Below are 23,676 nucleotides of genomic sequence, written 5' to 3' on the forward strand. Positions count from 1 at the left end.
GTTTTAGCTCTATTTATTAAAAAATCCATTCTTTCTGCACTGATCTTCAGTGTCATTTATGACTATATCAGGTATTCAGATATGTTGGATTTGTTTATGGACTTTTCTTCTATTCCATTGATCTATTTGTCTCTTTTTGAGCCATCTCACACTGTGATTCTTAATTACTATAACTTTATAAGATTTAGTATCTGGGAGGACAAAACCCACAAAATATAGACTGTGTTTTCTTCTAGAGTGTCTCCTGTATAAATTCTAAAGTCAGCTTGTACAATTAAAAAGAAAAAGACTTGGGAGTTTTTGATAGGGATTGAAGTAAATTTCCAGATTTTGCAAATAATAAACATCTTTATAATACTGAATCATCAACTCCATGAACATGATTCACCTCTTTATTTATTTAGATCTTCTCTGATGTCTCTCAGTGAAGTTTTACTATTTTCCCATAGAGATCTTGCATATCTGTATTAGATTTATTCTTAGGTACTACATATTTCATGTTATTGTAAATAATATTTTAAAGTTTATTTTTCTAAGTGTGTGTGCTAGTTATGTAGAAATGCAGTTGAATTTTTATTTCAACAATTTTGCTAAGACTCTTATAAATTCAAAAAATTAACCTAAGGATTAATTTGGATTTTCTACATAAACAGTCATATTTTTTGTGATTAATGAAATATTGGGGTTTTTTTCTTTCCAATACTTATATTATTTCTTTTTTTCTTGCCTTAGTGTTCTGGTGAGAACTTCCAAAATTATGTGGAATATAAATGGTACTAGTAAACATCTTTGTCTTATTCTTGACAACAAAGTAAATGTTTCCATTTTAAATCTTTAAGTCTGACATTTGCTGTATGTTTCTATAGATGCACTTTAACAGGTTAAAGAAGTCACATTCTATTCTTAATTTGCGAATAGCAATATATACCTGTTTGATTATATTAAAGAAATTTTCTATGTCTATCAGATGATCGTGTTTTACTCATAATGTACTCATGTGGGAGTTACATTAATTGATTGTCCAATATTAACCCAACTTTGCATTATTTTGATAAGTCCAACCTGGTTATAATGTAAGTGCTTTGTTATACATGGCTGAATTCTATTAGCTAATATTTTGTTTAATATCTTTGCATCTCACGTTCATTAAGTGTGATTGTCCTTTTTGTACTGTCTTTGTTGACTTTTGTTATTTTGTACAATTGGTTACGTTAGCATTACAAATTGTATTGGGTCCCACTGTTCCCCACGAGACGCACGTTTCTGTGGAGAGGGCTTTCCCCACAGTTATTCTTGCTTTGTCCCCACCCCTTCCGGTGTCTCCTACAGGAAGAGACAGGACTCACCCTCCCAGAAATCTGTTAGGGTTGTTCTCTCCCTGAGTATCACCCTCTCTGAAGAAGGCAGGTTGCTCCGTACTCTGCTCAACTTCTGCCAGCTTCTTGGAATATCCTGGCCTTCTAGTCAAGAGATCTTACCAAATGGCTTCATCACTTCTAGCCCAAATTCTTTCTTGCATATTTAACCTCGGCTCCCATCCCTTCCTTAGCATCTTAAGTGGAAAGCCAGCCTTGTCTCCCAGCCTCCGATGCCTGCTGGGAGGTGGAAACGGTTTCAGTCTGAAGCTGGGTTGAGGCTCCCTGGGGCTGCCCTACACTCTTTTAGCTGAGCCATGACTAATGCTGAGCAGGCTGGGACCAACAACCCCACGATGTGTGCCTTTATGCAAGAGTGTGGCAGGGGGCGGTCTTCCTGTTAAGTGAGAAAATGTGGAGGGGAACTTCAGCGGTCCTACCAGGCGGCTGCCTCCCCCCATTCACCAGGTCCCTGTGGTGCTGAACGGATATGTACATTTTAACCTCCAAGCAAAGTGGGCTCAAATCAATCTGGAGACATAAAGCCACAGAACAAGCAAATTTGGGGGATTCTAATGTCTACATAATGTTTAATCCCCAACTGTGCTCCTGCCCTTGGGACCAAGTGATACTGACCAACAGTGAGACTTCTAAGCTGTCATGCATTTCAGACCCTTTTCCCTGATCTTCCAGGAACATATATATATATATGACATTTCATCATTTTGCAGAACCTGAGTTCCGTAGAACTGGAAAAGACCTAAACAGTCAAGTAGTCCACCTACCGAATGCTGCTAAATATCCGGTGATTAATCACATGGTCTATACTTGAGCACCCACGTCCAGCAACTGCTGGGCAAAGGGTTGGCCATTCCATATGAAGCTCCTCTGTTAGAAAGTTCTTCTTGAGTCTGGCCAATGGGCATCCACACTGGGTCCAGCTACACTCCAGAAGTTACTTTTCTGCATGTTCATTTATATTCACAGCCGAAGACATTTACTGACAGCTTAATACTTCCATTCACCACACTGGGTCCTGGACTGATGGGCCATAAATGTAATCCTGCTTCCAGTATAAATACTGGACAGTCCCTTCAGCTATTCTTCCATGCCATAATCTTGGGTTCCCTCATCCCTCTCTCATCTCTATTAGGCTTGCTCTAGCTGGTCTATGTACCTGTGCAAGGTTATGTCCAGAATTGATGTTGGAATCAGTTCAAAACAGCATAAGCAAGTTCTCTTTCCCAATCTTTTCAAAAAAATGCAGCCTACATTAGGGTAGTCATGTCACTTTCCCATATCCTGTCAATATGAGGCAACATAGCTTAAGATTAAGAATAGAGGTTTGGACTACTGATACTAGGTATAAAATAGATAACTAATGAGAGCCTGCTGTAGAGCACAGGGAACTCTACTCAGTGCTCTGTGGTGACCTAAATGGGAAGGAAATCCAAAAAAGAGGGGATATATGTATACGTATAGCTGATTCACTTTGCTGCACGGCAGAAACTAACACAACATTGTAGAGCAACTATACTCCAATAAAAATTAATAATAAAAAAAAGAATAGAGGTTTGAGAGTCAGTACTGGGACAGCATTAGTTCACCCTCTTACCTTGGGTACGCAGGATAAACTGTTTAATCTGTGTCAGGATTTTTTATTTTTAGCTGGTTTCACGAGGACGCCTGGAAGGAGTAATGAGACAACGCATCTGAAGTGCTCAGCGCAGTGTCTGCCCCTGCCCCTTAGCTCATTAATACTGTATATTCCACACATCACTGTCATCATCTCCAAAACCCTGATGTGCTTTCCACATGTGCTTTTGCTCAGTCCCACTCTCAGGTGCTTTGAATGTGATGCAGCTCCTAACATCATTAAGCTCCAGTAAGCCTGGAAAACTGGGCCCATCCCTTTAGGCTGCTCTTTCGGATCCTGAAATCGTCATGTAACCTATCTTCCTTTCAGCCCACAGCATCTGGAGTTGTCTTTGGTGTACTTCCTATATCTTCACCCTAGTGAGGTATAAATGAGTAAGGTCAAGGGCAGAGGCCTGGAGTCTGTCCCCGGGACCTCTCTTCCAGATGGGTATTGATCTTTTAATCAGTACTCTTTGGCTGTGCTCAACCAGTTATGACCTTGCAAAATCTCAAAACAGTTTCATGAAGTCCTCTCAGAATAAAATCCTGGTTACCATTTGTGTATTATTTTGTTTAGGGAACATGCTATGTGTATCTATGAGTCATGAAAAACTTGCTATTTCTTTTTTTCATAAAGGTCTTACATTTAACATGCTTCCTGCATAAGTCCGTAATTCAACATGTCTGACACAAATGATAATCAAGTAAATATTAAGGCTTGCCTTGACAAAATAATATCTTGTCAAAACTTTTTATGAGAAAATGAATGAAGCCATTTCACTTTATAAAATTAATTTAAAATAAAAGTTATAAGTTAGAAGAGTTTGCACAGTGATTTCTATATAGAATGAAGTTCGGCTGCTTTTTCAATAGAATCAAAAGAATATGTAAATACTATGAAAAAGTTAGCATAAGCCCTTACATTTTCAGCATAAAGTTTTCAGATTGGTCAGATTAAGACCAATAGACTTGTTCAAAGAAGTCCACATTGCCAGTGGGAGAGGCAGCCATGGAGCCCAGGGCATCAGTGCTGCTGAGTCGAGCCTGGCCTTTTCAGCAATGTGCATTAAACAGTTTTGATTGGCCAAAGGATTTTAGAAAATGCTAGAAGACAGGCAGTATAGCTATGGTGTTAAGCAGAATTCTAAGATGGTCTCTAAGATTCCCGACCCCTGGTGTACATGCCCTACAGAATCCTCTCTACTGGAGTGTGAACAGGACCTGTGAACATGATGGCTTATCACTCCCATGATTAGGTTACATTCTACGGCAAAAGGAATCTTGCAGATATAAATAAGGCCCCTAATCAGCAGACTTTGAGTTAATAAAAAAGGAGATTCTCCTGGGTGGGCCTGACCTAGTCAGGTGAGCACTTAAAAGAAGTCAGAGAAATTTGAAATGAGAGAGGCTCTCCTGCTGGCCTTGAAGAAGCAACTGCCTTGTGGTTGAGAGGGCCACACAGCAAGGACCTCAAGTGGCCTCTAAGACTTCAGAGTGGTCCCTGGTGATGGCCAGTAAGGAAATAGCACTTCAGTCCTACAACCACAAGGAACTAAATTCTGCCAACAACCAGTGAGCTCGGAAAAGGACCCCATCCTCAGAGAAAATCACACTCCTGGCTGATTCCTTGATTTCAGCCCGGAGAGACCCTGAACAGAAGACCCAGCTAAGTTATGCCTGCACTCCTGACCCACAGAAACTGTAAGATAATAGATGTGTGTTGTTTCAAACTGCTGAGTTTGCGGTAATTTGTTAGTCAGCAGTAGATAACTAATACACATGTAGGCGAGTTAACAGTAGGGAGGAGGGTTGTTCAGAGGGAGTGGAACTCAGGATGACACTTCCAGAGTAAACTGGCTTCCCTGATGGTTGATTTTCATATGGCCACAGAAGAAAATGTTATGGGATGGAGATTTCACACTGAATATTCCACACACAAAGATTATCTTTTCCTCTGCTGCAGTGGTTCGCAAACTGCAACATGCTTCCAAATCACCTGTAAGGTGTGTTAGATCTGATGGCTAAGCCCCACCCTCCAGGGTTTCCAATACAGCAGCTCTGGGGTGGGGCCTGAGAATTTGCATATTTAACAAGTTCCCAGGTGAGGCTGCTGCTGGCCCTGGGACCCCACTTTGAGCACCACTGCTCTATGATAGATGAAGAGGTTCCAGTTATTTTTAATATTTGATTTCTATAGCCAACCTTTTCCCCATTTGACATGAAAACATTTCACCAAGATTTTTTTAAACCAAGGTTAAGATAAAAAGAAGGAATGGAATGTGATATACCTTTGAGCAGTCCAAAATCTTTTTCATTCTCCAAGTAGTCATCCAAGAACTTCTATTTGGGTGGCATGATGGAAGACCAATAAACATGATGCTCTTTTCTTTAACCATAGGTTACAGGTCAATCCGGGGAGGCTTGCGGGATCTCCATGTTTTCCCTATTTGCCATCACCGCCCCACATCCCAGGTGTCAGTGGTCCCTGCAGCATCTTGCATCCATGGCATGCCCCTCCAGACCCTTGTTCCCAGGTGGCAGGGGCTGCAGCAGCGAAGAGGTGCTTTGGAGGAGCAGAAAGTCCTCTACCTGCACCAGGCCTGACAAGTTGCTTCATCATGAACCCCTCTGAGACATAGCAAGGACATCAAACTGGGAGCAAAAATGAAGTCTTGACTGAGATTTGGGAATCCGCAGAGATTCCACCATGTACAAATTCCAAAAGACTATTTAAAACAAGAAGAGGGCCCATCTCTTGCCAGCAGAAGGGAGATTCTGCAGGGATCTTGAGTGTACATCAGGGCAAACCGAGAGATGGGAAAAGCAGAGAGGAAAAGGTTCTTGATGCCACTATGAATACGAACTGGAGACTGCTCTGGAATTCGATTCTGCAGGAGCAGAGAGTGAACGTTATTTTAAGATATAACTGAATAATTATTTATTTGGGAGAACTCAGCATTATCACGTTATCCAAAATAATCCCCATTGCTCATGCTTGTCATAAAGTTTGCTAATAATCTGGATGGCAGGGGGAGGTGGGACCCTAACTGAAAACAGCTGTTAAAATTGAAAATGAGAATTACGCCTTGTTTTTATTACTTTGTTCATGATACAATCCTGAAAGAGGGGAACTGAGTGATTATCCGAGTAAATGTCTATTTATATGCAGAATGTAGGTGTGCTTCAACTTTGCATTGCAAAATAAAAATGACTGATCTTTCCCATTAAAACAGTGTGGGTCACCCCAGCTGCCAGCGTTTATGCTTTTACTTATTTATGTCTTCCCTAAGGAGATACAGGCACTTTGCGGGCCCTTCCCAAGCTGCTGTAATTGATGGAGAGTTGGACTTCTTTTAATCCAAGTAATGCCGAGTGTCTGCAGCTTTGGTAATCGGATCCTACCAGCTTTAGAGACCACTGCCAAGGGATCCAGAGCCCAGAGGTTTGGCAACGTCATTTAATCATCGCAAGAGGATTACAGAGTGCAAAACAAGCCCCCAAACAGCGAGGAGATGGGCCAGTTCAGAAACTGACTCAGGCTAGGGAGCTGCCCAGGCTCACCCCCTCTCACAGGGCCTTGCACCCCAGCTCTCAAGCTGCCTTCACCTTGGCCAAGGCCGGCATCCTTTGTGGCACATAGGAGAGAAAGGATGTCAAGGGGGAATTGACTTTGGATCAGAGAAATAAACAGTGTCTGATCATCTGTCAGGCTCAGGGTTGGTGAATCCCAAACCAGGGTACCCAGGTTATCCTGGTGTGGGAAGGTCAAGGCCACAGTCTACCCGGTGAGAGCCTCTGATGGAGAAGCCAAATGGCAAATTTAGAAGCTGTCCCTTGTCTCGTTAAAGTGAGACATTGCTGCTATCTGTGATGTTTTATTTACCAACAATAATACAGTTTACATTGAGAGCAATAGCTTGTTTGCCATTCAATGAATGCTTTATAGCAGGAATTAAGGGTGATTCGTGACTAGGCGCGGATCTGGAATTTCTCAATTACAACCCCAGCTTTAGGGGCCTCTCTCCACTCTGGGTCTAAATCTGGAGGCTCCCAGGTGAAAACCTTTAGTCCTTCTGCTCCGGACGGCTCCAGCTGGCAACAAGGCCCCGGAGAGGTCGTCACTGTTTGCGCGCCAAGCGTGCCATTTGCTTGGCTCTCCCTTGCACGAGTTCCTGGACAAAGGAGAATTCTAACACAAAGCCCACCCCTTGCAGCACAAGTTTCTAAAAGGCAACTTGAGTCACTAAAAAAGTGCAATTGCAGACTCCTGTGTAAATCTGATTTGCCATGCTAGGCCAAGCTTATTTTATTACATACATTCTGCATTCTAAGAACTAATAACTTCATATTGTAAACATTAAGCATACAGAGTTAAAGTTCAAGGCCACATTAGATCATTGATTGTCCCTTTTGTCGTGTATCTTTGGCTGGCCGAGATCAACTCGTAGTGTATAAATGCATAAGTTATATAATTATTATATAAAAAGGAAAAAAAAAAAACCATTGACTTGTATACTTCATTCTGACAAACGCACAGCGTTCGCGACTCAAAAGGAAACCTGGAGCCCGCCTCGCCCCGATGCCTAGGTGATTTCGGATCGCAGTAGCCCAGAAGGCTAGCTCTTACCTGACCCTGTGGAGAGCAGGGCCCTCACCTAAGGATGAGGTCCTGAATGTTTCTTTTAAATATCAGACAATTCCAGTTACAATTTTTCTTTTGATAAACAAACAAAAAGAGAGATGCACGACTTTGTTTCTGAATTCTACTACTTGCCCTGCCTCCGTGACGCTGTGTCCTTCCTCGTAACACTGGATTTGGTACAACACTGACCGTATGGAACCGCAAGTCTCCATGACTCAATTCTCTGCAGGACCGACACCGTCCTAAGTCCAGTCTTTACTGCTCGAGAAGTTTCTTTCCCAGTCCTTGCCTCCTCTTCTGCTTCTTCCTCTCCCACCTCATCTGTCTACACCCACACGCTTACCCTCCAGACACATTCTCAGTCCCTCCCTTCGGCTCAGAGCTCCTGTCCTATCATAAAGGAGTTGGAAGCTTTGGGTTGTCTTCACAGTTGGAGAGAGCTGACCGCTCTCCATCAAATGGAATGAATCTGATTTCGCCCAAAACTGCAAGTGCTGATGAGTTCCCAATCAATGTCTATCGATGGGCCACAGTCTCTTTTCTTTTTTTTCTGTGTTGATATGTTTCTCTTTTTAAATACAGGTAGTTTTTTTTTTTTCCTTCAAATGACATTAGAAATGGCATGTTAGGTCCAGACTGTGTTATCTCTATTGCTTGAGTTTAATCCCAGTTTAATGCATGAACAGGATCCCAAAGGCTCCTCTAAGGTTTACACACTTCTTCAGAACATTTTCTTTGGCACTTTGTCCTCATGACTTCATGCTTCTACTTACAATGCCTTTCACAAGGTTGGTCCACAGATGATCTGTCCACGTACATTACACTTGTAGCATCCTCTTTATCTCTGTAGTAATATTTTAGTAATTCCCTCCCACTGAGAGTCTCTGGATCTCTTCCCCGGCTTCCTCCCCCTCAGCCCCAGTCAAGCTTTTTCATTCCTCTTGAGGCACTTCTGATTCATGGTCTCCGATAGAGCTTGTGGCAATTGGTTGGCGGTTGCATGTTGCTGGGAAAGGCCTCTCTCGGGTCTTTAGTAGTAAGTGCCCAGATGCGAAGGCATATGGCTGGCTGGGAGCCTAGTGTTAGGGTAGATCCCTCCTGTTGGTGAATTCCAGTATGGGTTTGGGGCAGCAAAAAAACTGGACGATGTCACGGGGAGGGCTGGAGGGTGGGGGGCCACAAAGTTCATCTTCTGTGGGTGGGTGTGATAGGAGCCCATGTAAGGGAGGTCCGAGGGGTACTTGTACAGGGAGGACTCTGGAGGGTGGGGCTGCAGGGCCTGGGCGATCCCGTGGAAGTCAAACTTGTAGGCATAGCGCTTCCCGTGGACTTTGGTCATGATGTTTTTATCATAGTAGTAACGGAGGGCCCGGCTGAGTTTATCATAGTTCATGTTGGGTTTGCTTTTCCGTTCTCCCCAGCGCCGGGCCACCTCATCTGGATCTGTCATCTTGAACTCCCCGTTGGTGCCTTCCCAGGTGATGCAGTTGGAGTTCGAGCTGTCTGACAGGAGCTCCAGGAGAAACTGCCACAGCTGGATCTGCCCGCTCCCTGATGAGGTGGGAAAAGACAAGAAAACCCCAGTGAGAACAGGATCTGAGCTAAAGGGGTCCTTTCTTCAACGACAGAAGAGGGGGCTGTGGCGTCCCACCCAGACTTCCTTTACCAGGCTGTGCGCCCATCCATCAGCGGCTGGGGTATTGGCTGCTCTTGTCCCCCAGATCCCCCTGCTTGTCTCCAGAGAACTGCCCTTGGCTGAAGAGGCGCTATTTCATCCACCCCCAGGTAGCCCACAGCCTGATGGACTGACACAGGGTACCAGAGGCCGGCCCCCTTGCCTCGAAGAGGGACCAATTCTGTGATGCTGGCCATGCCCCGGGCTCCGCATGGGATCAGACAAAAGCAGGGCTCCAGCGAAGTCCACAAGCTTCCTTCACTTTCCCCGGTCCAATCCTGCATCCTCACTCCCTCTCTCCTGAGAAATACCCTTAATTAATCACTTGCACAAGTATCCTTAGCCCAAGCTCTGTGTCTAAGGAAGCTGACCTAAGATGATGATCCTTGGTGACTACCAGGCTGATCTAAAGATCCAGGTCCTTCCTGGAAATGCAAAGAGTTCCTAGAGGTCAGAGTTCAGGTTTGTTCCATCCATTTCTGACTTCCTTAGAAGAATAGCCAAGTCAACGTTGTGTATTGGGGGTGGAAGGGCTTACTTTTCCTCTTTTGTGAGGCAGAAAGTGCTGTTATGTGGCTGGCAATAATGACTTAATACCATTTATATTGGCTAGGTCAAGTAAAATAATAAAAGTCAGATTTAGGAAATGAACTTCAAAAAGTTTATGGAAAAAAATCGAGAATGGAAGTAAACACCGTTATTTCTAACATAACATTTGGCTGGCATGCAGAAAGCCATTCTGTCAAAACTTTTCCTAGAACAGAATTAACCCACTCAAAATGAGGAAGTTTAGAAAAAAGCTGGCTCTGTTTCAAACCAGATCACCCATTTCCAGTATTTAGGCAAATGCATCTTAACGGAAATCCATGTGTTGTCCCTGCGTTGCAATGCCAATTGTGTTAAGCAGAGTTTCCAAAAGAAAAAACTGTAACAATGAGTGATTGCAAGCCCTCTTGGGGCTTCCAACAGAGTCAATGAGACCTCATTTGACTGGGTGGACACAGAACCCTCTTGATCCCATTGGAGACCTATAGATGTGGCTTTTTGGTTTTATTAAATTCAGAGAAAAATCCAGGCACACCATTCTAGACTCTATGCTGCAATACTTTAAGATGATTGATGGCTCCCTAAAAGAGAGAAACATGCAAATATCAACAGTCATACCAGGAGCACCAGGAGAGGCGAAGTACCGGGAATATCTGATCCTGAGCACCAGGAGAAGCTAAGATGCTTTAAGCAGATTTTAGAAGCTTTGAAAATGGACACATGAGGCAGGTCTTTCCTCCCAAACTCCCAAGCACTGCCTTGGGCTTATTACCAAAAAGATTATCTTGTATTATACTATCAATAAATATCAGTAGATAATGATAAAATCATTAAAGGAACTGTTGACTATTCAGGGAATTGATGAAATGTAAAACTCAATTATAGACGTGTTTTCTCTAAATCCTCCCTACTAGCTCACTAGATAAATTGTCCAACTCATAAATCTTTGTTTCCATGTTGGCTACATGGAAATGGATATGTTTGTGACTTTATCCGTACAACAGCATCATGAGAAAGGTCAGCCTTTTCTGAATTTGTTCTGGAAAATTAGCATTTTCAGTCTAGCAACACATTTGAAATGTATTAACAGCTTGTAGTTCATCGCAATGGAAGCCTTTGCTTTTTCGGGACCACATATTCAAACTGTTCTCAATCAAGTTTTCTTGCCCCCAACATTTCATTAATATGCATTTAAAAAATACAAAGAATAGTTTGAGAAAACCATATGGTTTTAGTATATATATTGTAACCAAAGGATTACTACTTGAAAAAAAATTCCATATATGACCTGGGAATAGGGAAAGACATAGATTTTTGATTTAACAGTGTAACATATGTTTCAATATAAACACATAGAGTTGTTTGAAAATAAATATTCACTGTCAACCTCCTCCCATACAGAGAACAATCCCACAGATTTTGTATAAATACACAGATCTTCCTAAACAGTCAAACTTATACTTGGTATCTATTCAAACCTTGGTATTGCCTCTTGGGAATTTGTCCCTCACCCACTTCCTTTATAAACATGTATAGGAGAGAACCAGTGTACAAAAGTGTTTTCCCATCTCTCCTGTTTCTGAAGAACTAGTAAGTCAGGGAACTAAATTCATGGCTAGAAACTCAAAGTTCAAAGGATGGATGACGAATTTCTCCCTAGACGATTTTACCCATCAGCCCTTGTACACAGTGCTCGGGCCTCTGAGCATTTCAAGAGTCTATGGGAATAAGACACCTGTAAACAAAACTCATCAGCTTCCGAACCTGAGAACAAAACCATAAATGCAAATCAATTAATGTTTAAGTAGATGTTATAAAATGTAACATTATGTCAAGCTCATTACTTGTTAAATTTAATATAACAAAATCCACTGCGTTCACAGTCTACAGCAGGTTTTCTCGCTGTTCGAGAATCCTCAAGGGGGCACAATGTTTGCTGAGAAGTTATAGTCAGTGGTAAATTAAACGAGTTACTTGTGGCCACGAATTTCAAAAGCAATTTATTAAATTCTTCGTTTACTGTCGAAACAATAACACTTACTGTGCACTGAAGGTGCATTTTAGAATATAGAATAGGGATTCCAGAACACGAATGCCTAAGATTTGGAAGCCTGAGAGTGGCTTGGGTATTCCACTGGCCAAACCAACAAGTAAAGGGAGATGCTCTTATAAGACCGGACCTTGCACCCAAACAGCCTCACCACCTGCACCTCAAGAATTACCTTCTTCAGAAAAACTCTTCGTATCTATTTTCTCTCTCTATCCTGATAACCACCTTTGGAACATCAGTAAGGAGTAGCTACTTTTGCCCTAGTTTTGTCCAAGGTAATTAACTAAAAAGGCAGGACCGGGAGGTGGGGGGACCCAAAGATGTCTGCTGCCCACCTACAGGAGAGTCCAGTGGGGTGAAGGGGCATGGGGCGTGGCTTCAAAGAAGACAGAAGGCAATCCTTTAATTCTGGGGAAGAAAGTGTTCTCCAAATGCAATTAAAAGAAAAGAAGAGAAACATACTAGTGAAGAGGTACAGCCTGAGCAAAAAAGGGCAAAACATCTAAACGGTTTATAAACCACAGAGAAAAGCACAGCTGGGGGTGAGTCAGCAGCTGTGGGTCAAGTAGGAGGGGTGTCCCCAAGCAGGGCACTCAGCAGCCAGCTGATGGAGGAACAGAGCCGTAAATAAAGCAGAGAGGGTCTTTAAAGCAGCAAGCACCACAGTGGCAATCACTTGGGCTACTTTCTACAGTAGCTGGAGGTGCTGCAGAAAATCCCACGTGCACAGCCTGGACCCCCCAGCGCATCAGGATTCAGGCAGCAGGCATGTGTCTCAGACGGAAGGCTTTGTCTGTGGCTCAGACAGGGCTTGTTGCGGGGGTGGGAGGGGCAGGACAGTATGGTGGCCGGAAGCACCCCTTTGGAGTTGGCACTGTCGCAGCTGAATCCTGGCTCTGCTCACCTGGCTCTCTGTGCCTCAGTGTCCTTGGCTGCAAAATGCAGGTGATGGTAATACTATCAAGATGGTAGCACCATCTTGCAGGATCACTATGAGGGTGAATTCGGTACAGAAGTGCTCTTATCATGATTTGAGCTGGAAACCAGGACTTAAAGAAAGGTACATCCTGGGCTTCCCTGGTGGCGCAGTGGTTGAGAGTCCGCCTGCCGATGTAGGGGACGCGGGTTCGTGCTCCGGTCCGGGAAGATCCCATATGCCGCGGAGCGGCTGGGCCCGTGAGCCATGGCCGCTGAGCCTGCGTGTCCGGAGCCTGTGCTCCGCAACGGGAGAGGCCACAACAGTGAGACGTCCGCCCACGTACCGCCAAAAAAAAAAAAAAAAAAAAAAAAAAAGAAAGGTACATCCCTTGCCTAGAGCCAGGAGATGCCAAAGGAAAACCACCACCTTCCCCCCAAAAACCCCATGCTGGCCAGGCAAAAGCTGGGAATGGTGGTATTCTCAGGGCTGGCCAGCATCACTGAATGCTGACTGGTACCAGGCATCATTCTGAACATTTTCCACGTGTTTATTTAATCCCCCTCCCCCCAGAATCATGTGATAGCCCATTGTAGGGGTGAGGAATTAGAGCCCAAAGAGGTAGAGTGACTTATCTTGCCCAAGGTCAGCAAGGGTTGGAACCCAGATTCGCCTAGAATCTGGGGCTAAATCACTGCACAACAACACTGCTCTTGCGCCTGGTTTCTGCACACACCTCTGCAGTCTCCTCCAGTCCTTCCCTGGGCCTGGAGCTTGGTGGGTTCCCAGTAGAAGACTGGACACTCCCACCTCCTAACCAATGGAAAAACATCCCTAAAACTGGTCTCTGGTTCCGCATGAAGCAGGTTACACTTTCATGCCCACCATTAGCGACTATCCAGGGAGCACCGAGGGAGCTACTGAACTCCTGCTCCCAGGAAAGCTCTTCCGTGGAAAGGCAATTTCTGTTCATCATAGAAGCCACATTAAATGGTCAGCCATCCTGACGGGACATAAAGGGGCTATGTCGCTAATATCTGATCCAGGACATAATAATGCAGGGACACACTCTTCTCAGCAGAAGAAATACGGTCCAAAGTGCACCCCAAATGCATATTTTGGATAGAGATGTTGCGACGCTGTTATCATCTCGTGCATTCATACTATATGATGTCATCTTTCCATTTAAAATGGTTTAAAAAACGTTTGCATTGTGAAAAGAGGAGAGGCAGCAGTTTAAAGTGGTGAAGGATTTATTTATCAGAGACTGGGAAACTAGAATCAAACAGGAAGAAGCATTCTCATTAATAGAATGATAAGACATTCTGGTTTTAGGGGGAAAGGCCACATGAAAGTAACTGACACACAGCCTAAGGAGAGATGGAGAGAAGGCCTAATTCATTATAAACGAAGTAAAAGAAATCTTTATCTTTGAGTCAAAAGTTGGATGTTGCCACTTTCCCCAGGCCCAATGGGCACAGTCTTTGCTTACGATGCCAGTGTCGCGGACCTCTTAGGTACCAAGACATTTTCCCAGGCCAGTGATGGGTCTGCAGTCTCCTCCTTGCTCGGTCCCAGGTCCCTCTACCCTCTGTGGGCAACCCCAGGCTGCTGGGAACAGCGTGAATAGACACTAAGCCCTCTGCTTAGGGGCCAGCAACTCTCTTTGGCCCCAAGGCACCAACCAAGCCACACCTTTGAACTGCAACAACATGGGCACAGACTTATATTTCACTTCACCAATCTGTGTGGGTGAAAGGGTCGGTTTGGTTTTGTTTGGTGCAGTTTGACATGTTCCTCCTCTTCATCCCTGACCTCAGCCTCATCCCAAGCATTGAAACAGTTGTTAAACTGAAAGGAAATCCTTTCTTTCTATTCTCTTGGTCCTCATTCTCCAAGACCTCCCTCTTCCAGGCTCACTCAGTGGCAGTGGAGAGCCAGAAAATATCAATAAAAGCAGATTTTGGAGACAGAGAGTCACGGTTCAAACCTGGCCTCCCTTCTTATGGGCTGTGTGACCCAGGAGAAGTTACCTAATTTGTCTGGACCTCTGATTCCTTTTCCGTAGGACGAAGATAATGACCTCCCAGGGCTGTTCTGAGACAGACATTTGCCCAGGCATGATATGGGGGAGGGGTGGGGGGAAAGCTATTGAATTGTTATTTCACATTATTGTATTAACTTTCCCAGCGTGTTCCAGCTTCCGTCCTGTTCCCCTTTCTAATCTATCCTGAACATTGCTGCCAGATCAGTCTTCCTGAAGCCTGACTAATAATAATCATCTCAAAACATAGTAATCATTTTTATGTGAATGGTTATAAAGGCAGTTGCAAATAGAAAGCTGAGCATAGGCAGGAGGACGGACCAAGACCCCGGAGACGTGGCCACCAGGTGGATGCTGGGGTGAACCTGTGTCCATTTCTCCACAGGAATGGAAGCTCCTTGAGGGTCCAGGATGGTATCTTGTTACTCCTTGCATTCATTTATTCAACCAATAATTATTTAGCACCCGGTCTAGGCCCAAGGGGTAGAGCAATAAACAAAACAGACCCTTCTCACTTCTAAGCTGCTTAAAAAATATTTGCTGAATTAGTTAACATTAATCAAAATTTAATGTCAAAGATGTGGATGCCAAATAATGATGATATTTTATGTTTTCAAAAGTATAGATTCCCTGTGGGGATGTACATTGATTGAACCTATATTTTCCCATTTCTAACCCCATTTTGGCCTCAATGTATAGAAAATATACATTCCAGCTTGTATTTGCAATACTCCTATGACATCTTGGCATCTGAATTTGCTGTTGAGAATATGCAGCATATGCTGTGAATTTCTGAAGTGGATGCCAGCACAGCTGGTTCTGATCTGAATACAAACACATCAAACAATTTGGTTGGCACTGAAGCGTGATGACAGGTGACAATCCTTGGCAAGGGACAGGTTACAAATGGGCCAATTAAGAATCTGTACTTTCTCCTGGCACCTGAGTTCAGAAATAGACCATTCATTGAAGATGATCCTAGATTTGAAGTCTTGTGGTTGTCATTATGGTTCTTTTTTTTTAAGATATTATTTTATCTGCTAGTGTGATGGGTTGAATTGTGGCCCTCCCCCCAAATTCATATGTTGGACTTGCCCAGTACCTCAGCATGTGACGCTATTTGGAAATAGGGTCTTCAGAGAAGTAATCAAGTTAAAGTAATATCATTTGAGGGGGCTCTAATCCAATATGACTGGTGTCCTTAGAAAAAGGGAAATCTGGATACAGACACATATAGAGGTAAAGAGATACAGGCAGAAGACGGCAGCTATAAGCCAAGGAGAGAGGTCTGGAATAGATCCTTCTTTCATGGTCCACAGAGGGAAATAACCCTGACCACTTGATTTTGGACTTCTGTCCTCTAGAACTAGGAGACAATAAATGTCGATGTCTAAACCCCCAGTCTGTGGTACCTTGTTAGAGCAGCCCTAGGAAACAGATACAGTTTGGATTAGGTAATGATGCTCTTTGCAGAAGCTACATCTTAATGTATAACCCGACCCAGTTTTTTCCACTTAGGCAAATAGTCCAGCGAGACCTACAACTTCAGCTTGCTCAGTGGAAGGGATTTCTTGTCTATACAAGTGCAGTTTCAAAATAGCTACTGCCTAAAAGATAACTTTATAAGAGCAAAATCGTCAGCAGTATCTCACCTGGATTTGCAAGGCGGCTACTCGTGGGTCCAAGAATCTGATAAGGATCTACAGCAAAAAGAAAAGAAGTCAGATCCCAAAGACATAGTTGTGAGCAGGTAGGATGCAGCTCCAGGAATAATGCTGACCCACTGGTGTTTCCAGATCTCAGAGCTGAAAATGTCCCCCACACCAAAGTCCCCCAGCACCACTTCCTGTATTAGAAAAGATGTCACATGGGTCTGAGTGATGCTTCTCAGTAAAGGTCTCCTAGCTGGTGGCCAAGCTCAGATTTGGCCCAGGGTTCCCAACACCTAGCCCAGCGCTCTCTCCATCCCAGGATTTAAACAGGGCAGATGTATTCTGCCAGGGCCGTGTGGGCCGTGACGCTCAGCACACGGGCGGCAGCATCCTGCCACTGTGTTTCCGCACTGGACTTGGCACACACGCTGATGTTGCTGTATGTGACCTGGAAGGTGAAAATCAAAGAACTGCTAGGCCGCAAAGAAGCTGCCTGTGGGCACGCAGCATGTTTTTTCCATATTTATTGCACGGGTTTTGGAAATGTTTTAGCAAAATCTCAAGTCATTCCCAGTTGAGTAGACTGATAATTTAGTCCCTGGTTTACATACGGAGCAGTCCTAAAGAAGACGAAGGAACATCAGTTTAACTTAGAAAGTGACACATTTTAGAAAGATGCTGCTAAACCTGTTTCTTCTTTTATGGCCACCAAGATGCTCTGTGAAACATACCTAGCTGAGGACGCTGGTCTTCAGTTTTGGGCACTGTGGAAGGAGATGGCTGAGCAGCTGAAAATCCAAAAAACAAAGAGACAATTAGTTATAACTTGTATTTGCTACCAGACTTTGATGCTGTTGTATCATCATTCCATCATTTACCTTAGTTATTAACATAATAGCCTTACTCTTATAATAAGAAACATGGTAAGAAAAAAATTTCCTTTCTAATGAAACCAAATGTAAATGTGGTAGCAAAACGAGGGCACTTTTTAAAAATTTATTATTATTTTTAAAATACTTATTTTTAAATAAGTATTTATTTTTAAATATACTTATTTTAAAAATTTATTTTTACCCCACTTTTTGCAAAACTAAAAAAAATTTGAGATGGTTTACAAAACAGATTAAAATGAATCAACTCTAAAATAAAAAGATAAAGGGAAACCACCAGGAAAATATAAAGTAAGGAATACTATAAACATGGCCAAGATTAGGAAATCACCCAGTATTTAATCTGTACTCAAGCATCCTATGAGACATGCATTTGTCCAGAAATGCATTACATCATTCATTACATCATTCACTTCTTCTTGTTATAGAAATAGGTATAATGCCAATAGAGAAAGAATCATTGCATTTAAAGATCAGTTGCGCTTTGTTGCCAAAGGGACAAATGTATGTTGAAAAAGCATAGTTTGGCTACAGAAATTATCATTTACTGCATCAAGAGTTACCCACTGCCTTGTGATGTGAGGATTCAAGGCAGTGGGAACCAACACTGTACCTTTCGACTGGGGGGTGGGGTGGCCGTGACTGGTCCAGGCTGATCTCCTGGGTGGTTCGTAAGGTAAATCTGTAAAGATAAATAAATTGACTAAAAGATCAATGATGTAACTTGATAACAGCTATTTTGTGTGCTTTTTTTTGTTTTGTGTTTATTAGAATCAATATTGTGCAAGAAAACCCAGTTATCCAAAGTAATATTCAACCTGGATTCCACGAGATTTGGGTTTTATTTACAAATGATAACTTTGTATCTTTTATTGATCTAACAGTTGCACCCATTAATCTGAAAACTCCCATGGATGGATTCTCTAGGAGCTGGCTGACTCTTCTAAGGTAATTTCCTGCAATCCTAGGTCAAGACCATATCAAAAGTTTCTTACAATCTAATTTTTCCTGCTTCCCGCTGGAATTGACATAAGTCCATCACCCCTTTATTATCTTCATGACCTGTCTGAGACACAGCCTACAACGTGGATGAATCAACCGATTTCCTACGTGAAGTCTCACACTAGATCCACCAAATGATGTTCACGTTCCTCCCTTTTCTTCTTCCTTGGAAACGAGCACTGCCTTCTCTTACTTGCCAGATGCCTCTCTCAGCCACCCCTCATTTTCCCTCATCCACTTATATTAAATCAGTCTTAAGGGTCTAGTTATTTTTCTTCTTTTATTAAAATTAATTTTTATTGGAGTATGGTTGCTTTACAATGTTGTGTTAGCCTCCACTGCACAACAGAATGAACCATCCATACGCATACAGATGTCCCCTCCCTTTTGGACTTCCCTCCCATTTAGGTGGGTCTAGTTATTTTCCTATGCAAATGTCTACTCTTTCTCCTTCACTAAATGAATTTAGAATTTCTCTAAAATGAACTGTAAGACTGAAATAGTACTGCCCCCGCAAAACACTGGCAATGCCGTAGAGCTGAAGTATATGCCAATGATTTTTTTTTGTATTTATAATGTATTGCTATTTGTCCCATAAAACTTCATCACACTTTGCATATGCAAATTTAATAATTATACTTCTGCATCCTCAGTGCAAGTTCTATTAATGATTATGACTCTATGCCATTTCAAGTTTCCTTTAAAAATATATTCCAGAAACGTTATTATGCATGCTCTTACTAACTGTGCCTACATAAAGCTGGGGAGTGGGGTGGCCAACTACACGCAATTTTATTACAGAACCATTTCAAAACTACAACTTGGATTGACGGGTCTCGGTCCAATGCCATGTGTCATTCTGGGCCAGCTGAAAGCCATAGCCAGGTACTTCAGCAGGTGTTCTGCTGCCAGTCACCTGGAGATGACTATAAAATCTCACTTGGAGAGATTTTAAACGTTGTTTAAAATTGGCAGTTTGGTGGGTCAATCTTGAAAAAGCTTGTTGACTGTGTTGCAGAAGACATGTCTCTTCCTAGTTTCATATCCCAGAGAGAATAGCAATGAAATGCAACGTGAAATCCAACGCAGAATTGCCTTAATTTATTTGGTCTGTTTGGCTACAAGCATCTCGACTAGTGTGGTCCGTGAAATCCTACCCTCCAGAGCTTTGGTTGAATTCGATAATTTTTCTTTTGAAACTCTCCTATTGCTCACCACTCCCTCTCCACTGGCATTTCTGTATTTTTGGACTGTAAGCGTTTCCCACCCAGTTCCTCAGATTCTCACTTTTCTGGTGTTGAGGTTACACGTGGGAATTAAATCTGCAGTCGCTATCAATTTACAACTAAATTTCAACTTAAGTCGCTGGGAGCATTTGCACACAGATTCTCATCTAGTTGCATTTTGTCTAGAAAATGGTTAGGCAGAGTTTCAACTTGAGAATTGTCTCAGAAAGAAAAATCTACTAGCAGGGCAACTGTAACAGCATCTCCCCTACTTTAGGAGCAGACAGCCATATCAACATGGGGCTTCTGTCTACCAAATGAAAAAGCAAGAGAATCCAGAAATATGTTCTGGGTCCTTGTTTCTCCGCAGACTAGCTGTATCGGCAATGTCTGGAAGCTCGTTAGAAATGCAGAACCTCACTCTAGATCTATTGAATCAGAATCTGCATTTTACCAGATTCTGGTAAAAAATAAAATAAAATAGAACTACCATATGATCCTGCAATCACACTCCTGGGCATATATCTGAAGAAAACCATAATTAGAAAAGATACAGGCACCCCACTGTTCATTGCAGCACTGTTTACAATAGCCAAGACATGGAAGCAACCTAAATGTCCATCAACAGAGGAATGGATAAAGAAGATGTGGTACATATACACAATGGAATATTACTCAGACATAAAAAAGAATGAAATAATGCCATTTGCAGCAACATGGATGGACCTGGAGATTATCATACGAAGTGAAGTAAGGCAGACAGAGAAAGCCAAATATCATATGATATCACTTATATGTGGGATCTAAAAAAAACCGATACAAATGAGCTTATATACAAAACAGAAAACAAAAAAATGGTACAAATGAGCTTATATATAAAACAGACACAGAAAACAAACTTATGGTTACTAAAGGGGGGGAGGGATAAATTAGGAGTTTGGGATTAACATATGCTCACTACTATAAATAAAATAGATAACCAACAAGGACCTACTGTATAGCACGGGGAACTATACTCAATATTTTGTAATAACCTATAAGAGTAAAGAATCTGAAAAAGAAAAAATATATATATACATACATATATATATATACACAGTTTTATATGTATATATAAAACGGAATCATTTTGCTGTACATCTGAAACTAACATGATATTGTAAAACAACTATACTTCAATTAAAAAAAAGAATCTGTATTTTAACATGGTCCCATTTAACTTGGGTGTACACTGAAGTTTGAGAAAGCCTGTTCTAGACAATTTCCACTATTCTTTTCTAAAAATCTGTGTTCCTACAGATAAGGATTTCAGAAATGCTATCTGAGTGTGTTAACACAAATAAATGTGTGGAAAGAGTTCTAGATTGAATGCTTTCACCTGAAACATTAGAAATGGAATTAATAGCAAGTGTCAGTAGTTAGTCTGCTACTACTTTTTGCCCATGAAATGTGACTGGAAGAAATTAAACACCAAACTACTAATACGAAAATATTTTGAAACTCTTAATTCATAAAGTCCTTCTTAGAGTGTGTAACCGTGTCTCATCCTCCCTTGAAAATCAGTCAGGCCCTAAACAACTCCAAGTCTGATTTTTTGCCAAGAACTGGAGATGTTTATATGAACAATGATTAATGTGTTCATGAACATATTGCCATGGAAGATAAGTGGGCTTTTGTTTTTGTTCATGAAATTCTGCTCCAGTGTTCTCTTACCAGCTACAGATCACAGGCCATGGGCACCAAGCCCCCCTCCTGTGCGATGTGACATTGGGGGGTGTTGAACTAAGGCTTGCTGAGATGGGAGACAATCATCTCAGTGACCTTGTCAGCAGCTACAACACCTCAAAGCAGAGCCAGTTTTGAGCAGTTCTGCTTTTTGGCTCCTTGAAAAATTATTACTCTGTGTACATTTGCTATTTGCCTCTTATGGAGAGTAGATCATAAGACCTCTAGGAAGAACACAGTATACATTTCATTTTTGGTGGTCATTTCAATCCATTCTCCATTTCTCTTCAACTTTAATCTTCAAGGTCATTAACTCTTAGACTTGGCAGAAGGTCCTGTGTCAGGGACAGCTGCTTTCTGGCATGGGTTCTGCTATATTTTTTCTGTAACAGACAGTGTTTTAAAACAACTTTATAAAAGCCATTTCACAGGCAGCTGAGGGTTACCAAAGAAGTATGCTATATGCCGTGATCTAGACCAAACACCATGAAAACTACAAATAGGGAGTTTGACTGGTGTTGGCCCCCTCCACCCCAGCACCTTTGTTTATTTCCTGGGAGTCAAGATCAGTTCCTGATTCTGAATGAGACTCCTTCCCCCAACCACTCCCTTCCCTAGACATCAATGATGTAAGCAAGCATCCTTGCTGCCCTTTGTGCAGGATTAAGTTCACCAAGCTTTACACTCTCCTTTCATCAAGATTACTGAAGAACAGCCCACTAGCCCTCTTGACATCTACCCACCACTTTATTTTTTTAAAGGACCAGAACTTGGATCATGGGAGAGCTTATCCTCATGCTGGGGATCCATGCCACATGTACAAAGTAACTCTGGAGGTCCCTGGTTGCACTGGATGTGAAAGGTTGAATTTTGCCACTCTCAATGAACTTAGATGCTAATGGCAAAGACAAAGACCGAGAGCTATTGGCCTAAACCAATCTATAAACCCCTATTTAATGCAAGGAATTTTCAGGGTCAAAGCCGACTGACATGATTAAATCACTCTCTCGTGTCTTCCTCTAGCTCTCCCTAGGGTCTTCTAAACTCCTCTGTCAAAGACAGGGAGAGCTGGGGGCATTGTGCCTTCCCTTTTCAACTAGGCGTACAGATGTACAGATCTGTGGTTAGAGTACAGTTAGGGCAAAGCCAAGAATGCATTTTCAGCCATTTGCTGTGATACAGGCTTTACTTAACTGAGGACACAGTGCACTGGCTGCGTCATCTTGCTATGACTGGAGATGCTGAATGGCACTGAGCTGCAAACTCCAAAGGAGGAATCATTGCAGATTCCGAGAAACCCTTGAGGAGAGCCAGCTGAAAAGGGAAAGTCGAGGCTGCACTTGCTGACCCAAGTCTCCAGTCTCCTTCGATAAAATCCTAGATGGGTATCATGGTGCATGGATTACCATGGTGACGGAGGAGGGGAGGATGGGGTTACAGATCGTCCTGGGCACACACCAGAGCTTTCACATACACTGCTCCTAGGACGCCAGGCAGGGTTCACATCATGAGGTCAAAAACCAGCTTGAAAGTTTCTCTAAGTCAGACCTGTCTCTGTTTATGTCACTTGAGGCCTCAAGGGGCCATGGCCCCCAAAAAAGCATGTGTTCAGCAAAGAAGGAGGGTGTTTACAGGGGAGATGGGGAAAGGGCTTCTGGTCATAATAACTGACTACCCAAGAAACACATGCGACACCATGAAATTCGATCATAAAAAAAGAACGTAAATGGATCTGCCTATGTGCTAGCACTTTATAAGAGGAGAGGAGAGACTCATCTAAATGCTAATTCAACAAAGGGATCGTGAAAGAGGGTGCATTTTGAATCAGGAAAATCTGGATAAAATTAATAGGAACAAGCACAGGCAGAGAGGGGATTGAGGCATGAACAAAAGAGTATATTGTCCATCATGTGTTATCCTGTAAGGTCACTGAACAGTCCCGGACAATTGTTGGGGGGGGGAACTGAAAAGACCCAGTAATTGGACAGGGCAGGCAGTAAGGGGACTCTGGAATAAATGATCTTTTTGCGAAGCTGGGCCATGACAAGAAGAAAAGGTAGACGGGGGTGGTTACTTGAGGAGGAAGGAAAGGAAGGAAGTGGGGAGGGGACACTGGGAAGTTGGACTCAGCAGGATGACACAGGTGGGAGGAAGGAGTCCTCTGTCTCCGTGGATGTGGGATTAGAGAAATGGATGGACACAGCAAACCAAGAGTGCAGGGGAACGGGAACTCGGGTCTCTGTCCCCAAGGACCCAAGGACCTCTCCCAAGGAAAGTCAGCAACCAGCTCTTTCGAAAGCAGTCAGATACCCACC

At 42.7% G+C, this 23,676-nt stretch overlaps 1 protein-coding gene across 5 annotated transcripts in view; it reads right to left on the minus strand.

The window, feature by feature from the left end:
* Window positions 1–7,265: 7,265 nt before the first annotated feature.
* The window catches only part of ERG (ETS transcription factor ERG), a 284,518-nt gene continuing 268,107 nt past the window's right edge, over window positions 7,266–23,676 (minus strand). For all 5 annotated transcript variants that reach the window (XM_060150935.1, XM_060150940.1, XM_060150938.1 and 2 more), the window contains 4 exons: window positions 18,022–18,090; window positions 17,250–17,306; window positions 16,519–16,566; window positions 7,266–9,186 (listed from right to left, as the gene is read on the minus strand). In XM_060150935.1, the coding sequence (XP_060006918.1) occupies window positions 8,666–9,186; window positions 16,519–16,566; window positions 17,250–17,306; window positions 18,022–18,090 (695 nt within the window). In that variant the 3' untranslated portion in view covers window positions 7,266–8,665. The remainder of the gene's footprint in view (window positions 9,187–16,518; window positions 16,567–17,249; window positions 17,307–18,021; window positions 18,091–23,676) is intronic.

Source organism: Lagenorhynchus albirostris, chromosome 5 (assembly GCF_949774975.1).
Source record: "Lagenorhynchus albirostris chromosome 5, mLagAlb1.1, whole genome shotgun sequence".
In the NCBI taxonomy this organism is placed as follows: domain Eukaryota; kingdom Metazoa; phylum Chordata; class Mammalia; order Artiodactyla; family Delphinidae; genus Lagenorhynchus; species Lagenorhynchus albirostris.